Genomic DNA, 25375 nt, shown 5'->3' on the forward strand with positions numbered 1-25375 from the left:
ATGATAATCTGGAGTTGTTCTGTTTAAAATATGATGATAAAATAGACAGTAGGGGGAGCTGTTCGGTTTAAAATATTATGATAAATTGGACAGTAGGGGGAGCTCTTCTATATGCTATATTATGTAATCTGGACAGTAGGAGGTGATGTCCTATATAAGATACGATACAATGGACAGTGGGAGTAGCTGCTCCACATCAGAAATTATAATAATATGGACAGCAGGGGGGAACGGCTCTGTTAAAGATATTATTATTAAATGAACAGTAGGGGGAGCTGTTCTGTTTGAAATATTATGATAAAATGGACAGTAGGGGGAGCTGTTCTGTTTGAGATATTTTAATAAAATGGACAGTAGGGGAGCTGTTCTGTTTGAGATATTTTAATAAAATGGACAGTAGGGGAGCTGTTCTGTTTAAAATATGATAAAATGGACAGTAGGGGGAGCTGTTCTGTTTAAAATATGATAAAATGGACAGTAGGGGGAACTGTTCTGTTTAAAATATGATGATAAAATGAACAGTAGGGGGCACTGTTCTGTTTAAACTAATATAAAATGGACAGTAGGGGGAGCTGTTTCGGTTTAAAATAATATAAAATGGACAGTAGGGGGCGCTGTTCTGTTTAAAATAATATAAACTGGACAGTAGGGGGCGCTGTTCTGTTTGAGAGATTTTGATATAATGGACAGTAGGGGGAGCTATTCTGTTTAAAATATTATGATAACATGGACAGTAGGGGGAGCTGTTCTGTTTAAAATATGATGATAAAATGAACAGTAGGGGGAGCTGTTCTGTTTGAGAGATTTTGATAAAATGAACAGTAGGGGGAGCTGTTCTGTTTAAAATATTATGATAAAATGGACAGTAGGGGGAGCTGTTCTGTCTAAAATATTATGATAAAATGAACAGAAGGGGGAGCTGTTCTGTTTAAGATATTAGGATGAACTGGGAAAAAAAAGACAGAGATGTTCCGTTTGGTATAACATTAATATAACCTGGACAGTAGGGGGAGCTGTTCTGTTTAAGATTTATGATTAAATGAACAGTGAACAGTAGGGGGAGTTGTTCTGTTTAACATTTTATGATAAAATGGACAGTAGGGGGAGCTGTTCTGTTTAAAATATTATGATAAAATATACAGTAGGGGGAGCTGTTCTGTTTAAAATTTTATGATAAAATGGACAGTAGGGGGAGCTCTTCTATATACTATATTATGTAATCTGGACAGTAGGAGGTGCTGCCCTAGATAAGATACGATAAAATGGACAGTGGGAGTAGCTGTTCCACATCAGAAATTATAATAATATGGACAGCAGGGGGAACGGCTCTGTTAAAGATATTATGATAAAATGGACAGTAGGGGGAGCTGTTCCGTTTAAAATTTTATGATAAAATGGACAGTAGGGGGAGCTCTTCTATATACTATATTATGTAATCTGGACAGTAGGAGGTGCTGCCCTATATAAGATACAATACAATGGACAGTAAGAGGTGCTGCCCTAGATAAGATACAATAATATGGACAGTAGGAGTAGCTGTTCCACATAAGAAATTATGATAATATGGACAGCTCCCCCTACTGATAAATTGGACAGCAGGGGGAGCTGTTCTGTTTAAAATATTATGATAAAATGGACAGTAGGGGGAGCTGTTCTGTTTAAAATATTATGATAAAATGGACAGTAGGGAGGGCTCTTCTATATACTATATTATGTAATCTGGACAGTAGGAGGTGCTGCCCTATATAAGATACAATACAATGGACAGTAGGAGGTGCTGCCCTATATAAGATACAATACAATGGACAGTAAGAGGTGCTGCCCTAGATAAGATACGATAAAATAGACAGTGGGAGTAGCTGCTCCACATCAGAAATTATAATAATATGGACAGCAGGGGGAACGGCTCTGTTAAAGATATTATGATAAAATGGACAGTAGGGGGAGCTGTTCTGTTTAAAATATTATTAAAAAAATGGACAGTAGGGGGGGCTCTTCTATATACTATGTTTTTATACTGAATGTTAGTTCTAGTACTTATAATTTGCCCTCCTGTCTCCTTCTTTTTTTGTTTAATGTTATACAATAAAAATTAAATGCTTTTATATCTAATCTCTTGTATTAGTATTATACCACTACTATTGGTCTTAGACGGTACCCTACAAAGTCCCGACTTGTGCCCCACATCATCTTAGTCTATGTGTTCCAATATAACTGGGATGTGGTTCCTTCAAATTGGTATTGTTTCTTTAAAGTGAGCCATTTTTGTGCAATTATATACTATATTATGTAATCTGGACAGTAGGAGGTGTTGCCCTATATAAAATACAATACAATGGAGTAAGAGGTGCTGCCCTAGATAAGATACGATAATATGGACAGTAGGAGTAGCTGTTCCACATAAGAAATTATGATAATATGGACAGTTCCCCCTACTGATACATTTTACAGCAGGGGGAGCTGTTCTGTTTAAACTATTATGATAAAATAAACAGTAGGGGGAGCTGTTCTGTTTGAAATATAATGATAAGATGGACAGTAGGGGGAGCTGTTCGGTTTAAAATATTATGATAAAATGGACAGTAGGGGGAGCTGTTCTGTTTGAAACATTATGATAAGATGGACAGTAGGGGGAGCTGTTCTTTTTAAAATATGATAAAATGTACAGTAGAGGGAGCTGTTCTGTTTAAGAGATTTTGATAAAATGGACAGTAGGGGGAGCTGTTCTGTTTAAAATATTATGATAAGATGGACAGTAGGGGGAGCTGTTCTGTTAAAAAAATGATACAGTGGACAGTAGGAGGAGCTGTTCTGTTTAAAATATGATACAGTGGACAGTAGGGGGAGCTGCTCTGTTTAAAATATGATACAGTGGACAGTAGGGGAGCTGTTCTGTTTAAAATATCATGATAAAATGGACAGTAGGGGGAGCTGTTCTGTTTGAAATATTATGATAAAATGGACAGTAGGGGGAGCTGTTCTGTTTAAGATATTAGGATTAAACTGTAAAAAAAGAGAGATGTTTGGTATAACATATAAAGATAACCTGGACAGTGGGGGGAGCTATTCTATACAGGAATGTTACCATCCGCCTCACCCATGTTAAAGGTCCCAATGAAGACGGAGATCATATCCGGCTCGTCCTGATTGGAGTGCTTGTTCTTCATCAGCTGCAGCAGTTGGCAGAAGGCTTCCCGCTTCTATGCAGGGGGGGGCAAAAAAACAATCACCAGTCACAGGCAGTCATCACTGCAGTCACATTTCAGGTCAATCCACCCAAAACTGACATTACGGGGGGAGTCAAGCTGGTGCATTACTGGGGACCTCTACCAGGCTGGTTCTATGAGCCAGATCTACACAAATACAGAGTCTGAGCCTACAGCTGAATCCTCTATGACCACTGCTGGGCCCCCAAATCACAACACACAGATTCTGCCATGCCAGGCGGAGGACATTTCCAAGTTGCCAACAACTAATAGGTTAGAGAAAGAAGCATGTTACAAGAGACTGCTGCCATGACACAGAAGACTGCAAGAGACTGCTGCCATGATACAACGAACTGCAAGAGACTGCTGCCATGATACAGAGGACTGCAAGAGACTGCTGCCATGATACAGAGGACTGCAAGAGACTGCTGCCATGATACAGAGGACTGCAAGAGACTGCTGCCATGATACAGAGGACTGCAAGAGACTGCTGCCATGATACAGAGGACTGCAAGAGACTGCTGCCATGATACAGAGGACAGCAAGAGACTGCTGCCATGATACAGAGGACTGCAAGAGACTGCTGCCATGATACAGAGGACTGCAAGAGACTACTGCCATGATACAGAGGACAGCAAGAGACTGCTGCCATGATACAGAGGACTGCAAGAGACTGCTGCCATGATACAGAGGACTGCAAGAGACTGCTGCCATGATACAGAGGACTGCAAGAGACTGCTGCCATGATACAACGAACTGCAAGAGACTGCTGCCATGATACAGAGGACTGCAAGAGACTGCTGCCATGACACAGAAGACTGCAAGAGACTGCTGCCATGATACAGAGGACTGCAAGAGACTGCTGCCATGATACAGAGAACTGCAAGAGACTGCTGCCATGATACAGAGGACTGCAAGAGACTGCTGCCATGATACAGAGGACTGCAAGAGACTGCTGCCATGATACAGAGGACTGCAAGAGACTACTGCCATGATACAGAGGACAGCAAGAGACTGCTGCCATGATACAGAGGACAGCAAGAGACTGCTGCCATGATACAGAGGACTGCGAGAGACTGCTGCCATGACAAAAGACTGCGAGAGACTGCTGCCATGACAAAAGACTGCAAGAGACTGCTGCCATGACAAAAGACTGCAAGAGACTACTGCCATAATACAGAGGACTGCAAGAGACTGCTGCTATGATACAGAGGACTGCAAGAGACTGCTGCCATGATACAGAGGACTGCGAGAGACTGCTGCCATGACAAAAGACTGCGAGAGACTGCTGCCATGATACAGAGGACTGCAAGAGACTGCTGCCATGATACAGAGGACTGCGAGAGACTGCTGCCATGACAAAAGACTGCAAGAGACTGCTGCCATGATACAGAGGACTGCAAGAGACTACTGCCATGATACAGAGGACAGCAAGAGACTGCTGCCATGATACAGAGGACTGCGAGAGACTGCTGCCATGACAAAAGACTGTGAGAGACTGCTGCCATGACAAAAGACTGCAAGAGACTGCTGCCATGACAAAAGACTGCAAGAGACTGCTGCCATAATACAGAGAACTGCAAGAGACTGCTGCCATGATACAGAAGACTGCAAGAGACTGCTGCCATGACACAGAAGACTGCAAGAGACTGTTACATCACATGAAACTCTTAGAGCCTCCTGATATGTCACAGGTGACTGTTAAAGCCCGCTGCCATGTGACAGGAGACTTCTAAAGACTGCTGCTATGACACAGAAAACAAGAGACTGCGGTCATGTGATAGGAGACTTCTAGAGAGAGTGCTTCTATGCCAAAATGGATATCTGGAGACTACTGAGACTGCCACACGACAGGGGACTTCCAGAAACAGCTTCTATTTGAAAAGACAAAAGACTTCTAGTGACTGTTGTGTGAAATGAAACTCCTTGAGCCTTCTGATATGTTACATGTGACTGTTAAAGCCCGCTGCCATGTTACAGGAGACTTCTAGAGACTGTTGACCTGTGACTGGGGAACTATAGAGGCTGCTGCCTTGACACACAAAACTCCTAGAATCCAGCTGACATTGTCACAGGAGACTTCATGAGAGTCTACTGCCACATCACTAGAGACTGCAGAAGTCTACTGCCATGTGATAGAAGACTTCCAGAGACTGCTCCAATGTGACAGGAGACTTCTAGAGACGACTGATACATGGCTGGAGAATTATAGAGACTGCTGCCATGACCCATGATACTACTAGAGCCTGCTGGAATATCACAGGAGACTGATGAAGCCCACTGCCACATCACAGGGGACTTCTAGAGAGAGTGCTGCCATGTCACCGCCATGTGACAGGAGACTTCTAAATTCTACATTTATAAGAGATGGAGGATCAATAGCAATCCCTTCATTGGAGTATTGATTGGTCAGGTCAGAAATCCGGGTTTTGCTATTGCATAATAATAAATAATAATAAGAACAAAGAGAAGATACAACATAATAATAATAATAATAATAATAATAATAATAATAATAAATACTACTACTACTAATAATAATAAATAAATACTACTACTACTAATAATAATAATAATAATAAATAAATACTACTAATAATAATAATACTACTAATAATAATATATAATAATAATAAAAATACTACTACTACTACTAATAATAATAAATAATAATAATAATAAAAATACTACTACTAATAATAATAAAAATACCAATAATAATAATAAATACTACTACTAATAATAATAAATAATAATAATAATAAAAATACTGCTACTAATAATAAAAATACCAATAATAATAATAATAATAAATAATACTACTACTAATAATAATAAATAATAATACATACTACGACTACTAATACTAATAATAATAAATAATAATAATGAATAATAATGATGAGTAATATTAATAATATAATCTAAATAGTAATAATGAGTAATAATATAATAATAATTCCTGTTACTCTGATTCTTAGAGATGACAGTTACATTGTAACACGGTAACATACATGTAGGGTGAATTGCTCCACCTACGAGGAGCTCAGAGGTACCGCCCCCTTCCTCCTCTGCAGCGTTCAGACCTGGGATTCCAGAGGTGGGATCTCCCTGCCGGGGGTTCACAGCTCCGCCCATAAGGGGACGGTCATCACCTACTTCCACACCAGAGCCAGAAGACCAGATGAATCCGGCCGAGTCCCTCAAGGATCCGCTGGGCGGCTTACCCGAATGCTGGCGAATATGAAGTCCTTGCGCTGCGTTTTATCCTTCTCCTTCTCGAAGACGATTCCCAGCTTAGACGGGACCCGCTGAGACTTGATCAGCTGCCGGACTGGGGGGAGGGAAAGGCACGGTCAGCGGGCACCCAGCATAACAATTCATACAGGATCATTTATCAGAAAAGCTCCACCTTTTATCATTAAAAAGTCATTGTTAACCTCCAATCAGCGACTCCCCCTAGGCTGAGATGATGTCATCAGTCTGCTGCAGGCAGAGAAGCCATTTCCTCAGTCTCCCCTCCCCCAGTGATCAGACTGTACATTGTAACTTTGTAGAAGGAGGAGGAGTCATTTCCTCAGTCACCCCTCCCCCAGTGATCACACTGTACATAGTATTTTTGTAGGAGGAGGAGGAAGCATTTCCTCAGTCTCCCCTCCCCCAGTGATCAGACTGTACCACAACCACCACCCTCCTCCTGACTGGCTTACTTTTGTCATGGGTGAAGGTGTTCCAGTCTTCTTGGGAATCTTTCACCTTCTTCATCACCACCAGCTTCCCGCCGTCCACATCCACGCTCAGCGTGTACTTCTGAGACTTCACAATCTTGGAGAGGTCCAGCATGTCCAGCTTCACCTGTAAGGAGGCAGGGAGGGCTGAGTGCCATTCCTATGCAGGCTGTGTAATCTCATCTCCCTGACTTCTCAGCACAAATCACACTTCAGAGGGACCGTCTTCTCTATGCCACCTACTGGCTGCAAACGGTGTTTACCGCATTTATGAAAACTAAACATTTGGACTGGAGTCATGCTTTATTAGTCTATATAAACACCTCTAGAGTCACCTATGGAGCCACCTATGGGGGCACCCCTCTAGAGCCACCTGTGGGGCCACCCCTCTAGAGTCACATATAGAACCACCCCTCTAGAGTCACCTATGGAGCCACCCCTCTAGAATCACGTATGGAGCCCCACCTCTAGAGTCACCTATAGAGTCAACCCTCTAGAATAACGTATGGTGCCCCACATTTGGAGTCACGTATAGAGTCACCCCTCTAGAATAACATATGGAGCCCCACCTCTAGAGTCACGTATAGAGTCACCCCTCTAGAATAACGTATGGAGCCCCACCTCTAGAGTCACCTAAAGAGCCACCTCTTTAGAGGCACATTACAGAGCCCCACCTCTACAGTCATGTATGGAGCCCCATCTATAGAGTCACCCCTCTAGAATCACATATGGAACCCTACCTCTAGAGAAAACGTATGGAGTGACCCTTCTAGAGTCACGTCTGGAGCCACCCCTCTAGAATCACGTATGGAGCCCCACATCTACAGTCATGTATGGAGCCATAACTTTGGAGTCACCTATGGAGCCAGCCCTCTAGAATCATGAATGGAGCCCCCCCTCTAGAGCCACCTAAGGAGCCATCCCTCTAGAGTCAAGTTACGAAGCCCCACCTCTACAGTCATGCATGGAGCCAGATCTCCATAGTCAGGTATGGAGCCACCCTTCTAGGAACACGTATGAAGCCAACCCTCTAGAGTTACGTATGTAGCCAATCCTCTAGAGTCACGTATGGAGCCAACCCTCTAGAGTTATGTATGTAGCCAATCCTCTAGAGTCACGTATGGAGCCAACCCTCTAGAGTTACGTATGTAGCCAATCCTCTAGGGTCACGTATGGAGCCACCCTTTTAGGGTCATGTATGGAGCCAACCCTCTAGAATCACGCATGATGCCACCCCTGCAGAGCCATTTGCGGTGCCATTTCTCTAGAGTCACCTATGGTGTCGTCCCCCTTGAGTCATGTACAACCCCCATCCCCCACTGTATATGCATTTTTCTTTTTCACAAATTTTGTCAGATTCAGACTCCGATTCCACTTTAGGCGTTTGCAAGATTTGGGCGGGGCCAATCATTTTACGGTTATTCACATTCTATTTGCATAGTTAAAGTTATAGACTTCTTGGATACAACTTTTTCCTTGTGCAGGATTTTTTTGTTTTTTGGTAAGTCTTGGTTTAAGTTGTCTACAATTGGCTGCCACACCTCAGGCCCGCCCCCGAGGCACCCAACTCTTACCTCGAAGGTCTGCACTGGAATTGTCTTCATCTTCCTGGAGGATTGTGGGATCGGAGCGGACTGGGCTGAACTGCTCATGTCTTGCAGAGCTTTCAGTGCCTGAAAATGTGAGCGGGGTACAAAAAAAAAAACAACAGATAAACTGTAGAAAGGAGAAATAATACGAGGAGGGGAGGAGCCAAATCTGAGCACGCCATTCCTCCACTATAGACCACTGGGAATATAGAGACGCTTTTCTGGCTGTCTTGCTTATCCACGGGGTCAATCCTTTTTTGAGACCCTGACCTGGAACAAGAATGCAGATCAGGAGTTGCGGCTTCACTGGCTGCATGCTTATTCAGGGTCATGGATATATATATAAAAAAAAAATGTGTATATATATATATATATATATATATTATATTAAAATAATAAATATTTTAAAATAAAAATAAAAATATATATTCTTGTATTCTGTCTGGTGGTTCGGGTTTTCTGCTAAGATCCTGTTTTTTCTTGGTTTTACTGCTCTACTAAAATTCCCAGCTGCACCAACCTCTTACTGGAGTCTCACTCCTCTTGTTGCACTTCAGTTGGGGACCAAAATAAAAAAATTGTGGGAGCTGATAATGCTGAATAATTTAAAAGGCGACGCCTAGAGGGCTTTGCTACAGCGTCATTCGGGGCTTGCTCACACCATCCCGCACCCGGCTGCTTTGCTCAGCCCTTGTTTTTAAAGAGGCCGGTTCACACCAGTGTCCAGCATTTATGTGCAAAATACTGCATGTTGCACATCAAAAAAAAAAAAAAAAAACCACAATGTATTCCTGCAAAAAAAATTAAAATAGACGCACAGCAACATAAAAAAAAACAATGTATTTCGTTAAAAAAAAAAAAAAATTGCACAGCAACATAAAAAAACATAATGTATTTCTGTAAAAAAAAAAAAAAAAAAAAACACACAGCATCATAAAAAAAAAACACATGTATTTGGGTAAAAAAAAAACGCACAGCAACATAAAAAAACACAATGTGTTTCTGTATAAAAAAAAAAAAAAAACACACAGCAACATAAAAAAACACAATATATTTTTGGAAAAAAAAACGCACAGCAACATAAAAAAAAATCCCCCACAATGTATTTCTGTAAAAAAAAAAAAAAAAAAAAAACAAAGCACAGCAACATAAAAAGACAATGTATTTCTGTAAAAAAGAAAAAAAAAAAAAAAACCAAAGCACAGCAACATAAAAACAAATACAGCAACATAAAAAAATAAAAACCACAATGTATTCCTGTAAAAAGAAAAAAACGCACAGCAACATAATAAAATAACACAATGTATTTCTGTGAAAAAATAAAAAACGCACAGCAACATAAAAAAAACACAATGTATTACTGTAAAAAAAATAAAAAACACACAGCAACATAAAAAAAAAAAAACACAAATGTAGTTCTGAAAAAAAATGGAAAAAAATGTATTTCTGTAAAAAATACAAAAAAACCGCACAGCAACATAAAAAAAAAACACAACGTATTTCTGTAAAAAAAAAAACAAAAAAAACGCACAGCAACATGCTAAAAAAAAAACAAAAAAAAAACGTAGCAAAATGAAAAAAAAAAAACGTGTTTATTCACATGCATTTTGCATGTGTTGACCCCTCCAGCCTGCCCCAGCATCCCTTCAAAGGTTCTCAACTCCTTGTGGGCGGGACAGATTGGCAATTGTGAACACTTTGATTGGCGTCACAGCGGTCACATGATCGGGGACCGACAACTGTTGGCAGAGAAACATCGGCCGCCCAGCAACGCATGTGTGCAGCTCACCCTTTTGCCCCCGCACATGTGTGACAGCGGGGTTAACAAGGGATGTGGTGGGACTGAGCCCCGACCCGAAACAAGCAGGCAGCCAGTGAGGCCAAATCCAAATTCTAGCTTTGCGTCACATGAGCGGAGTGAGGATGAAGATGGCCGACCGTTCCTAAAAGTCAGCAATATTAAATTTTGTGCTTCCTTGAATGAAATATAGGGGGACCGAGCTACCCACCCCGGTAGGGGCGACCCTGCCAAAAATGGGGGGGACCAAGCCAACGGACCCTGGTAGGGCAACTTTGCAAAAAATGGGGGTATTTGAGGCTCTCATCCCAGAAGGGGCAACCCTGTCCAAAATAAGGGGAAACGGGCTGCCCACCCCAGTAGGGGGCGACCCTGCCAAAAACGGGGGGACTGAGCCGCCCACCCCAGTAGAGCCTACCCTGCCAAAAATGGGGGGACTGAGCCACGGACACCAGTAGGGCAACTTTGCAAAAGATGGGGGTATTCAAGCCTCTCACTCTGGAGGGGGGGACCCTGTCAAAAATAAGGGGACTGAGCTGCCCACCCCAGTAGGGGCGGCCCTGCCAAAAATGGGGGGACTGAGCTGCCCACACCAGTAGAGACAACCCTGCCATAAATGGGGGGACCAAGCCACAGAACCCCGGTAGGGCAACTTTGCAAAAGATGGGGGTATTTGAGCCTCTCACCCTGGAGGGGGCGAGCCTGTCAAAAATAAGGGGACTGAGCTGCCCACCCCAGTAGAGCACACCCTGCCAAAAATGGGGGGACTGAGCCACCCACCCCAGTAGAGCTTACCCTGCCAAAAATGGGGGGACTGAGCCACGGACACCGGTAGGGCAACTTTGCAAAAGGTGGGGGTATTCAAGACTCTCACTCTGGAGGGGGCTACCCTGTCAAAAATAAGGGGACTGAGCTGCCCACCTCAGTAGGGGTGACTCTGCCAAAAATGGGGGGACCAAGCCACAGACCCCAGTAGGGCAACTTTACAAAAGATGGGGGTATTCAAGCCTCTCACTCTGGAAGGGGCGACCCTGTCAAAAATAAGGGGTACCGGCTGTCCATCCCAGTATGGAGACACCCTGCCAAAAATGGGGGGGACTGAGCCATGGACACCAGTAGGGCAACTTTGCAAAAGATGGGGGTATTCAAGCCTCTCAATCTGGAGGGGGCGGCCCTGTCAAAAATAAGGGGAACAGGCTGCCCACCCCAGCAGAGGCGACCCTGCCAAAAATGGGTGGACTGAGCCCCCCCACCCCAGTAGGAGTGACCCTGCCAAAAATAGAGGGACCAAGTCACCCACCGCAGTAGGACAACCCTGCCCAAAAATGGGGTGACAGAGTCACCCACCCCGGTAGGAGTGACCCTACTGATTGCCACTACAGCCCTTGGGCGATCAGCGGCTCGTTCATCTCATACAGACAATGCAGAACCCAACATGTGCCAGAACCTCCACCAGCACCACCAATGGATGTGATGGCAGCGTGTTCCCCTCCCCCCCCCCCCCAGTGCTGCCGGTCGCAGACTGCTCACCTTCTTCTCGATGCCGCTGAGGAAATCCTTCAGGATGGAGAGTTTGAGGACGAGGCTTTCCAGCTCCTGCTCCCCGCTCTGATTGGCAGCCTGGAAGATGGGAGAAGACGGACACATGAGGGGGACCCCCGGGGACACAGAGAGCTTTTATCACTGCCGGCTCTTCCTGGCTCACACTGAATAATAGAGAGGGCCGGGGGATGGGGGGAATACATTATCTGCCAGACGGACCCTCCGCAGCCTCTGACATCACCTAGATAGATGCGGCGAGGACGCCACAGACACGAGAGCGCGTTCTCTGACCGCCCCATTCCCTGCCCTCTCCCATCAATCGCACGCTTTATAATACAATGTATCCTTGTGTTATGTCTGACATTGTTACATTGTGGCAGACGTAGGATCGGGGATTAGAACTCCGCTGGTCTGCATTTCTGGGGACCATACTTTGTACAAACAAGAACTAAAAATACTCACATAGGACTTTCACAGCGCCAATCAGAATCTGATCAATAGATCAATATTTTTATCATTTTTTATAAAACCGTTTTTTTGGGGGGTTTTTTTTAAGGTGTATAATTCCATTTTCCTTCTTTTTTTTTTTTAAATCAACTTTTAAAAAAAGAACATGGTGTGCCAAAAAAAAAAATATATATATTATATATTTATATATGTATATATATATATATATATATATATATATATATATATATATATATATAAATACACACATACATATTTATTTATATATACTGCTCAAAAAAACTTAAAAGAACACTTTGAAAACATATCAGATCTCAAAGAGGAAAAACTCAAGCTGGATATCTATACTGGTATGGACTGGGTAATGTGTTATGATTTATACTGGTATGGACTGGGTAATGTGTTAGGATCTATACTGGTAGGGACTGGGTAATGTGTTAGGATCTGTACTGGTATGGACTGGGTAATGTGTTAGGATCTATACTGGTATCGACTGGGTAATGTGTTGGGGTCTATACTGGTATGGACTGGGTAATGTGTTAGGATCTATACTGGTATGGACTGGGTAATGTGTTAGGATCTGTACTGGTATGGACTGGGTAATGTGTTAGGGTCTATACTGGTATGGACTGGATAATGTGTTAGGATCTATACTGGTATGGACTGGGTAACTTGTTAGGATCTATACTGGTATAGACTGGGTAATGTGTTAGGATCTATACTGGTATGGACTGGGTAATGTGTTAGGATCTATACTGGTATGGACTGGGTAATGTGCTTGGTCTATACTGGTATGGACTGGGTAATGTGTTAAGGTCTATACTGGTATGGACTGGGTAGTGTGTTAGGGTCTTTACTGGTATGGACTGGGTAGTGTGTTAGGGTCTATACTGGTAGGGACTGGGTAATGTGTTAGGATCTATACTGGTATGGACTGGGTAATGTGTTGGGGTCTATACTGGTATGGACTGGGTAATGTGTTAGGATCTGTACTGGTATGGACTGGGTAATGTGTTAGGGTCTATACTGGTATGGACTGGATAATGTGTTAGGATCTATACTGGTATGGACTGGGTAACTTGTTAGGATCTATACTGGTATAGACTGGGTAATGTGTTAGGATCTATACTGGTATGGACTGGGTAACTTGTTAGGATCTATACTGGTATTGACTGGGTAACTTGTTAGGATCTATACTGGTATGGACTGGGTAATGTGTTAGGATCTATGCTGGTCTGGACTGGGTAATGTGTTAGGATCTATACTGGTATGGACTGGGTAATGTGTTAGGATCTATACTGGTATGGACTGGGTAATGTGTTAGGGTCTATACTGTTATGGACTGGGTAATGTGTTAGGATCTATACTGGTATGGACTGGGTAATGTGTTAGGATCTATACTGGTATGGACTGGGTAATGTGTTAGGGTCTATACTGGTATGGACTGGGTAATGTGTTAAGATCTGTACTGGTATTGACTGGGTAATGTGTTAGGGTCTATACTAGTATGGACTAGATGGAGCTGAAGAGCATAATTCTTTCCTATGATAGCGCCATCTAATGGCCACTAGATGTAGCTGAAGACCATACTTCTCTCTTATGATAGCCAGCGCCATCTAGTGGCCATAATACAGTATTTTCTCCCCATTCACACTTTTTAAGTTAATAACATTCGATCTGTAGAGAATATAGCCCAAGAACATTCAGTTTTAGCCAGATATAAACTATAATTTTTTTTTATAGTTTTATTGAACAAATAGCTCTGCATTTTTTTTTTATAAATTACGCCCCTTAGTACTATGAGTCACTGATTCTGGTCACTGGTTAAATATATGTAAAAATACTCACAGCTAATTCAAGGAAAATTGTTGACTGAAAAAGATTTTCTTTTTTAAGTGCGCCTGTCATAAGAGAAGAGCAAAGCCCTCTGGAGGTGTTAGTTAGAGTAGAGTCTGTTTTCAATGCAGGGACCAGCATGTAGCAAGTGAAAAACAAAATTAAATTAAAGTGTATGTCCAGCCAATAACTATTTTTTTTAAATTTAGGTATAGTGGAGAAGGATTAGAACTTCTATCTGCTTGTTACTGCTATTCAGGGCTCCAATGGAGAGATTTATGTTCAGTTCCTGTTTTGGTGACAACATTTTATCAGATAGGAAATAAAAGGAAAATCTGCAACAGGACACAGAAAGGAATAAACATCCCACAGGGGTTCTAACATCCCCCTACAATGCTGAAGGAAATCATATTTATCGTCAATGTTGCTGTAGGAAAGTTGCCCTGACTTCCTGTCTGGTAAAATGTTGTCAGCAGGACAGGAAGTGAGAGGAATCTCTCTAATGGGGAGCAGTTCAAATCTGAAAGGGGTTCCGATTCTTCCCTGCTCCACCCAGAACTAAGACAAAACCTGGCTTGGCATACACTTTAGGAATCCCATAAACATACTAGTTGCAGGTCAGCGACTAACAATGCCATTAGATCAGCCAGGCAGTTGGCATTTTCAGAGGGTAGAGCCTGCAATGGGAGCCTTCATATTCCTCTCATGACAGGTGCTCTTTACGAAGGCTATTAAATGTCTGTGGGTAGCCAGATCCACAATATGGAAACCACATAAATGGATTTAATGGGGTCCGGAGATGTCTTATATGTGATCTTTGATATAATCAGGAATGTGAACGATCGTATCAGTGTGTGCTCAGACTTTACAAACCTCATTTACGTGTCTGATTTCTACTGACACCACGTGTACATGGGGGCCCATGCACAGCACAATGGTAGTGTCTGCCCCCCCCACCCCCAGATGAGAATCCCCCTTCTCCTGCCTAGTAAGGCAATGGCAGTGCCTGACTCCTCCCTCCACCAGCTGAGCCCCTCCTCTGCCTAGTAAGGCAATGGCAGTGCCCGACTCCTCCCTCCACCAGCTGAGCCCCTCCTCTGCCTAGTAAGGCAATGGCAGTGCCTGAATCCTCCCTCCACCAGCTGAGCCCCTCCTCTGCCTAGTAAGGCAATGGCAGTGCCCGACTCCTTTCTCCACCAGCTGAGCCCCCTCCCCTGCCTATTATGGCAATGGAAGTGCCTGACTCCTCCCTCCAACAGCTAAGCCCCTCCCCTGCCTATTATGGCAATGGAAGTGCTTGACTCCTCCCTCCACCAGCTGAGCCCCTCCCCTGCCAATAAAGGCAAAGGCAATGCCTGACCCCTCTCTCCACCAGCTGAGAACCCCCTTCCCCTGCCTAGTAAGGCAATGGCAGTGCCAGACTCCTCCCTCCACCGGCTGAGCCGCTCCCCTGCCTAGTAAGGCAATGGCAGTGCCTGACTCCTCCCTGTACCAGCTGAGCCCCTCCCCTGCCTATAATGGCAATAGCAGTGCCTGACTCCTCTCTCCATCTGCTGAGTCCATCCCCTGCCTAATATGGCAATGCCTGACTCCTCCCTCTACAAAATGAGCCCCCTTTTCTGCCTAATATGGCAATGCCTGACTCCCCCCTCCACCAACTGGGCCCCTCCCCTGCCTATTATGACAATGGCAGTGCTCGACTCCTCCCTCCAACTGAGCCCCTCCCCTGCCTATTAAGGAAATGGCAGTGCCTGTAATAAATAGAATTCTAATTGTTTTACAGCAGGTGGTTGGTGTGGTTATTCTGAAGTGTACAGAAGAGATTCAATTATATATTTAGGGGACTGGATGAGGTCATCTCCCAAAAATAATGTTGAATCTGAAGAGAATTCTCAGTATGTTTCCTGGATTATATAGATCTGATCCATTAGGAGATATCGGAGGTAGGTCTACAATATCCATAGAAAGTAACACCTTAAAGTTCCCCCAGAACATCAGAGGTCCCAACTTCACAACACAGATGTCCCCCCAGAACATCAGAGGCCTCCCCGTCTTCACATCAGAGGTCCCAACCTTCACATCAGAGGTCCCAACTTCACAACACAGATGTCCCCCCAGAACATCAGAGGCCTCCCCGTCTTCACATCAGAGGTTCTCCCAGCACATCAGGAGGTCCCAACCTTCACATCAGAGGTCCCAACTTTCACATTAGAGGTTCCAACCTTCACATCAGAGGTCCCAACTTTCACATTAGAGGTCCCACCCTTCACATCAGAGGTCCCAACTTTCACATTAGAGGTCCCCATCACATCAGAAGCCTCCCTTCACATGAGAGGTCCCACCCTTTATATCAAAAGTCCCCTATCACATTAGAGGTCCCCATAACATCAGTGGTCCTCCATCACATCAGAGGTCCCCCCTTCACATCAGAGATTCCTCCATCACATCAGAGGCCCACCTCCCTTTACATCAAAAGGTCCTCTATTACATCAGAAGTCCCCCCGTCAAATCAGAGGTTCCAACCTTCACATCAGAGTTCCCCCCCATTATATCAGAGGTCCCAACCTTGAAATCAGAGGTCCCCCCACCACATTAGAGGTCCCCCGTTGAATCAGAGTTCCCCTTCACATCAGAGGTTTCCCCATCAAATTAGAAGCCCACCTTTACATCAGTGGTCCCCCAGCACACCAGAGTTCCCACTTTACATCAGAGTCCCAACCTTCACATTAAGGTCCACCATCACATTAGAGGTCCCAATCTTCACATCAGAGGTCCCAACCTTCACATCAGAAGTTCCCTCCTTCCTTTAGAGGTCCAAACCTTCACATCGGAGGTCCCAAACTTCACATCAGAAGTTCCCTATCACATCAGAAGTCCCCCCCCCCCATCACATCAGAGGTTCCCACATCACAGGTCCCTTCCTTAACATCAAAGGTCCCTCCATCACATCAGAAGCCCACCTTCACATCAGAGGGCCCACCCTTTACATCAGAGATCTCCCCATCACATCAGAGTCCCTCCTATACATGAAAGCATCCCTTATACATCAGAAGCCCCCTATACATGACTCCCCCATCACATCAGAGGTTCCCCCAGGACATCAGATCAGAAAACCTACATCACATAAGATGACCCGCCTTCAAATCAGAGGATCCCCTACACATTAGAGACCCCACTATACATTAAAGCCCCCCACCATCACATCAGAGATGCCCCTTTACATCAGAGGCCCCCCGATACATGATTCCCTCCTGTAACATCAGAGTCCCCTCCATTACATCAGAGGTCTCCCATCACATCAGAAGCCCACCTTCACATCAGAGGTCCCCCCATCACATCAGAAGCCCACCTTCACATCAGAGGTCTCCCCATCACATCAGAAGCCCACCTTCATATCAGAGGTTCCCTATTACATCAGCGGACTCCCATTACATCAGAGGTCCCCTCATTAAATCAGAAGCCCCCTTTACATCAGAGGTCCCCCCATCACATCAGAGTCCCTCCTATACATGAAAGCGTCCCTTATACATCAAATGCAACATATACATGACCCCCCCCCCCCCCCCCATTAAAAAAAAAAAAAACCCTTTACATTAAAGCCCCTCCCCTATAACATCAGAGATGCCCTTATACATCAGAAGCCCCCTATACATGACTCCCCCATCAGATCAGAAATCCTACATCACATCTGATGACCCACCTTCAAATCAGAGGATCCGATATACATTAGAGACCCCACTATACATTAAAGCCCCCCCGCCCCCCCATCACATTAGAGATGGCCATTTACATCAGAAGACCCCTATACAGGACTCCCTCCATCACATCAGAGATGCCCCTTCACATCATAAGTCCCCCCATCGCATCAGAGTCCCCCATTGCATCAGAGTCCCCCTATACATGACTCCCTCCTTCACATCAGATTCTCCTGTAACACCTGTATAGAGAATCACCCGTATATAATATACATCTACTGAGCCTTATATATTTATACAAGTCCTATAGGAGCTCTGCTGATGTGGGCCATCTTTGTGACCCCCGTTATCTCTTCATTCATTGCATGACTGGTTGTTATAACATATACTGTATATAGATCAGAGTTATACAAATTATATATTATTCTGCTTCACAGAGTAATCCTGACTCATTGTACATCACTAATGTTTCTTCCTATGGATCTTGTAGACATAACTGCAAAATGTCCTGATGAATCCGATCTCTACAATGTGTGAAACCTGCTGAGAATTCTCCTCATCTCACTGCAGGAATCAACATGTATAAAGTGGAAGTATACATTGCTAATATGTAATAGTTATTGTGATAACCGGAACTCAGAACATGGGAAAGCTGAACAGCTGATTGGTTGAGGTTATCTATGGAGGTCTGATATGGATATATGAATTGTTATGGCCAACATTATGCATTTTAATGTGATTTTTGGATTTCACGGCAATTAAAACGTTTTTGTTACATTTACAGGTCTATTTGGTAACTGAAATGCTTTATGTATATATATATATATATATATATTTATATAGATTTATTTATATATTTATTTATATAGATATATGCCATATACTCCATATAGATAGCTATACACACACACTGTATATACTTTATATATACACAAACATATACACACACTTTATATACTTTATATTTACTTTACATATACACACTGACACTGTATATAATTTATATACACACACATATACACACACTGTACAGTATATACTTTATATATACACACACTGTATATACTTTATACACACACACACACACACACACACACTGTATATACTTTATATACACACACACATATACACAAACATATACACACACTGTATATACTTTATATATACACACACACATATACACAAACATATACACACACTGTATATACTTTATATACACACACATATACACACACTGTACAGTATATACTTTATATATACACACACACATATACTCACACTGTATATACTTTATATATACACACACATATACACTCACTGTATATACTTTATATACACACACACATATACACAAACATACACACACTGTATATACTTTACATATACACACTGACACTGTATATACTTTATATACACACACACACACACACATATACTCACACTGTATATACTTTATATATACACACACATATACACACACTGTATATATATTTTATATATACACACTCATTGTATATACTTTATATATACACACACACTGTATATACTTTATATATACACACACACTGTATATACTTTATATATACACACACACTGTATATACTTTATATATACACACACTGTATATATGTTATATATATATATACACACACACACACACACACACACATATACACATATACACACACTGTATATATTTTATATATACACACACTGTATATACTTTATATACACACACACTGTATATACTTTATACATACACACACATATATACACACACTGTATATACTTTATATATACACACTCATTGTATATACTTTATATACACACACACACACTGTATATACTTTATATACACACACACTGTATATACTTTATACACACACACATATATACACACACTGTATATACTTTATATATACACACCCATATACACACTCACTGTATATACTTTATATATATACACACTCTACAAAGGAGATGAAATGCAATCAGTCACCAACAGGTCTACTCGCAGGTCAGCATCACCAATCCTTATCTTATCACAGGGTGTTATGGCATAAAAGAGGTGAGCACATACAGTGCCTTGAAAAAGTATTCACACCTCTTAAAATTTTCCACATTTTCTCATGTTACATCCAAAAACGTAAATGTATTTTATTGGGATTTTATGTGATAGACCGACACAAAGTGGCACATAATTGTGAAGTGGAAGGAAAATGATAAATGATACAAATAAATCTGTGAAAAGTGTGGCTGCATTTGTATTCACCCCCCTTTTACTCTGATACCCCAAACTAAAATCTAGTGAAACCAATTGCCTTCAGAAGTCACCTAATTAGTAAATAGAGTCCACCTGTGTGTAATGTAATCTCAGTATAAATACAGCTGTTCTGTGAAGCCCTTAGAGGTTTGTTAGAGAACCTTAGTGAACAAACAGCATCATGAAGGCCAAGGAACACACCAGACAGGTCAGGGATAAAGTTGTGGAGAAGTGTAACGCAGGGTTAGGTTATAAAAAAATCTCCCAAGCTTTGAACATCTCACGGAGCGCTGTTCAATCCATCATGGGAAATGGAAAGAGTATGGCACAACTGCAACCCTACCAAGACATGGCCATCCAGCTAAACTGACCGGCTGGGCCCCTACCAAGACATGGCCGTCCACCTAAACTGACCGGCCGGGCAAGGAGAGCATTCATCAGAGAAGCAGCCAAGAGGTCCATGGGAACTCTGGAGGAGCTGCAGAGATCCACAGCTCAGGGGGGAGAATCTGTCCACAGGACAACTATTAGTTGTGCGCTCCACAAATCTGCCCTTTATGGAAGAGTGAGAAGAAGAAAGCCATTGGTGGAAGAAAGACATAAGAAGTCCTGTTTGCAGTTTGGGAGAAGCCATGTGGGGGACATAGCAAACATGTGGAAGAAGGAGCTCTGCTCAGAGGAGACCAAAATTCAACTTTTTGGCCTAAAAGCAGAACTCGATATGTGTGGGGGAAAACTAACACTGCACATCACCCTGAACACACCATCCCCACTGTGAAACATGGTGGTGGCAGCATCATGGTGTGGGGATGCATTTCTTCAGCAGGGACAGGGAAGCTGGTCAGAGTTGATGGGAAGATGGATGGAGCCAAATACAGGGCAATCTTAGAAGAAAACCTGTTAGAGTCTGCAAAAGACCTGAGACTGGGGCGGAGGTTCACCTTCCAGCAGGACAACGACCCGAAACATCCAGCCAGAGCTACAATGGAATGGTTTACATCAAAGCATATTCATGTGTTAGAATGGCCCAGTCACAGTCCAGACCTAAATCACATTGAGAATCTGTGGCAAGACTTGAAAATTGCTGTTCACAGACGCTCTCCATCCAATCTGACAGAGCTTGAGATATTCTGCAAAGAAGAATGGGCAGAAATGTCCTCTCTAGATGTGCAAAGCTGGTAGAGACATCCCCAAAAAGACTTGCAGCTGTAATTGCAGGGAAAGGCGGTTCTACAAAGTATTGACTCAGGGGGGTGAATACAAATGCAGCCACACTTTTCACAGATTTATTTGTATCATTTATCATTTTCCTTCCACTTCACAATTATGGCCACTTTGTGTCGGTCTATCACATAAAATCCCAATAAAATACATTTTTGGTTGTAACCGGTACGCATGCTTACATTATTAAAGTTTATTGGATGAGAGTGTCACTATACACAGACTCCTATAAAGTCATTTTTAACGCAATATTGTGGCCACCCACCTCGCTAGCTCCATGTTTGGAGGTTGCCCCCCCCCCCCCCCACTCTTCTTGTTTTATATTCATCACTAAGCCCAACACATTACCTGCTGCAGAATCTTGGACACAATGGGGGAGCTCTGCTGGTCGAAAATCTTGGAAAGAATTTCTAGTCCGGATAAAACCTTATCCACCTCTCTGTACAAGCAGAAAAAAAACAGGAATATTAATATAATATATAATAATAATAATATATAATAAAAATAATAATATAATATATAATAATATATTATAACAATAATATAATATATAAAAATAATATAATAATAATAATATAAAAAAATAATAATATATAATAATAATAAGAATAATATAATATAATATAATATATAATAATAATAATATAATATATAATAACAATAATATAATATATAATAATAATAATAATATAATATATAATAATAATATAATAATAATAATATAAAAAAATAATAATATTATATAATAATAATAATACAATATAAAATAATAATAATAATAATAATAATATATAATATAACATGCTGTATAAGGAATAATATACACACCTCCACTTTAAAAGGGCAACTTCATCTTTAAGACGCTAATCTATACGCCATATTTGTCATAATGATCAATATTCAGCGCTCTCTCTTCTGGTCATTATGACGAAGGAGGAATCATTCATCACTGATATTCCAAATCACTGACCCAATTCCAAAACGCATAAAACTTGGACCAAAACTGATTTCTGATATCAATGATTAAAGCTTAGTGAACGATGCCCTAACCACTTCAGGACCGGAAGGTTTTACCCCCTTAATGACCAGGCTTTTATTTTTTTGCGATTCAGCACTGCGTTATTTTAAATGACAATTGCACGGTCATGCAACGCTGTACCCAAAAAAAATTGATGTCCTTTTTTCCCCACAAACAGAGCTTTCTTTTGCTGGTATTTGATCACCTGTGCGATTTTTATTTTTTGCTCTATAAACAAAAAAAGAGCGACAATTATGAAAGAAAAAAATTGGAGAGGGATGGGTTCCTCTAGGGAGGGGCATAGAGCCCAGAACATCCCACGACATTTAAATGGGTGGCCCTAAACAGTTCTGGACCAGAAGGATTTGCCCCCTTAATGACCAGGCCATTTTTTTGCGATTAGGTATTGTGTTACTTTAACTGGCAATTGCGCGGTCGTGCGACGCTGTACCCAAATAAAATTGATGTCCTTTTTTCCCTATAAATAGAGCTTTCTTTTGGTGGTATTTGATCACCTGTGCGATTTTTATTTTTAGCGCTATAAACAAAAAAATATAGGACAATTCTAAAAAAAAAAAATATTTTTACTTTCTGCTATAAAACACATCCAATAAAAAAAGATTTTAAAATCAAATTTTTTCATAATTTTAGGCCAATTTGTATTCTGCTACATATTTTTGGTAAGGAAAATTCCAATAAGTGTATTTTTATTGGTGTGTGCAAAAGTTATCGCGTCTACAAACTATGGGAAAGATTTATGTCATTTTTTTTTTTTTTTTACTAGTAATAGCGGCGATGTGCGATTTTTAGCGGGACTGCGACATTGCGGCGGACAGATCGGACCTCTAACTGACTGGCAAAGAAGGAGGTAACAACAGGGTCGATCAAAGGGTTAAATGTGTCACTAGGGGGTGCTTTCTAACTGTGTGGGGGATGGGCTTGCTGCATGAACACAGAGATCTGTGTTCCTAAATAGGAGGATCCCTGTGTTCATAATTGACAGGACAGCGGTCTGCCGTGTTTACAACAGCAGACCGCAGTTCTGTCTCCATGGGGAGCGATCGCGGGTGCCCGGCGGCAAAAGCAAGCCACCGGACCTGCTGATCAGCTTCTCCTGTGGTGAATGGGCACGCAGCGGTCCAGCGAAGAGACGTACAGGTCTGTCGTTTCACGGGACAGAGCCAACCTGCCGCTGTAAAACAACGGCAGCTGGTCGGCAAGTGGTTAAAATGTTAGGAAACCCACAACAGTAAAATTAGTATTTATATGCAGTGTAGCATGCTTGGTATATTCACTGTGTAACATAAGGGGTTAATCCTCTGCATTGTATTGTTTGACCCTGTCTCCTCTGATCCTCCCCTTCTTCCACTGTCCCCAATCCATCCCCTGATAATTTCCTGTTAACACAGAGTCTATGGCAGTGGTCTCCAAACTGTGGCCCTTGCTTGCTTTGCCTTTATCTGGCCATTGAGGCACTATTCCTCCCACTGACACCAATGATGGGGCACTATTCCTCCCACTGACACCAATGATGGGGCACTATTCCTCCCACTAATACCAATGATGGGGCACTATTCCTCCCACTGACACCAATGATGGGGCACTATTCCTCCCACTAATACCAATGATGGGGCACTATTCCTCCCACTAATACCAATGATGGGGCACTATTCCTCCCACTGACACCAAGGATGGGACACTATTCCTCCCACTGACACCAATGATGGGACACTATTACTCCCACTGATACCAATGATGGGTCACTATTCCTCCCACTGACACCAATGATGGGGCACTATTCCTCCCACTGACACCAGTGATGGGACACTATTCCTCCCACTGACACCAATGATGGGGTACTATTCCTCCCACTGACACCAATGATGGGGCACTATTACTCCCACTGACACCAATGATGGGGCACTATTCCTCCCACTGACACCAATGATGGGGCACTATTCCTCCCACTGACACCAATGATGGGGCACTATTCCTCCCACTGACACCAATGATGGGACACTATTCCTCCCACTGACACCAATGATGGGACACTATTCCTACCAACGATCACCAATGATGGGGCACTATTCCTCCCACTGATACCCAATGATGGGACACTATTCCTCCCACTGACACCAATGATGGGACACTATTCCTACCAACGATCACCAATGATGGGACACTATTCCTCCCACTGACACCAATGATGGGACACTATTCCTGCCACTGACACCAATGATGGGGCACTATTCCTCCCACTGACACCAATGATGGGACACTATTCCTACCAACGATCACCAATAATGGGACACTATTCCTCCCACTGACACCAATGATGTGACACTATTCCTACCAACGATCACCAATGATGGGACACTATTCCTCCCACTGACACCAATGATGGGGCACTATTCCTCCCACTGACACCAATGATGGGACACTATTCCTCCCACTAATGCCAACGATGGGGCACTATTCCTCCCACTGACACCAATGATGGGGCACTATTCCTCCCACTGACACCAATGATGGGGCACTATTCCTCCCACTGACACCAATGATGGGACACTATTCCTTCCACTGACACCAATGATGGGGCACTATTCCTCCCACTGACACCAATGATGGGGTACTATTCCTTCCACTGACACCAATGATGGGACACTATTCCTTCCACTGACACCAATGATGGGGCACTATTCCTCCCACTGACACCAATGATGGGGTACTATTCCTTCCACTGACACCAATGATGCGGCACTATTCCTCCCACTGACACCAATGATGGGACACCATTCATCCCAATGACACCAACAATGGAGCGTTATTCCTACCAATGACGCCAGAAATGGGATACTATTCCTCCCACTGATATCATCAATAGGGCACTATTCCCCCCCCCCCCCATTAAAACCAATGATGGGGTATTGCTTACTCCCATTGACCGCATGGCATTTTCTACTCCCACCAGCCAGTCCGCCCCCCCCCCCCCCTAAAGCTTGAAGGACAGA

At 42.7% G+C, this 25375-nt stretch overlaps 1 protein-coding gene across 1 annotated transcript in view; it reads right to left on the bottom strand.

Moving 5' to 3' along the window:
* The window catches only part of INPPL1 (inositol polyphosphate phosphatase like 1), a 156567-nt gene that overhangs the window by 60217 nt on the left and 70975 nt on the right, over nucleotides 1-25375 (bottom strand). Inside the window, exons 6-11 of the mRNA XM_082245938.1 lie at nucleotides 21695-21785; nucleotides 11852-11941; nucleotides 8509-8607; nucleotides 6917-7061; nucleotides 6434-6540; nucleotides 3098-3200 (exon numbers count right to left, since the gene is read on the bottom strand). Coding sequence (XP_082102064.1) covers nucleotides 3098-3200; nucleotides 6434-6540; nucleotides 6917-7061; nucleotides 8509-8607; nucleotides 11852-11941; nucleotides 21695-21785 — 635 coding nt within the window. The remainder of the gene's footprint in view (nucleotides 1-3097; nucleotides 3201-6433; nucleotides 6541-6916; nucleotides 7062-8508; nucleotides 8608-11851; nucleotides 11942-21694; nucleotides 21786-25375) is intronic.

This window comes from Pelophylax lessonae, assembly GCF_965119305.1.
Source record: "Pelophylax lessonae genome assembly, chromosome: 2".
Taxonomy (NCBI): domain Eukaryota; kingdom Metazoa; phylum Chordata; class Amphibia; order Anura; family Ranidae; genus Pelophylax; species Pelophylax lessonae.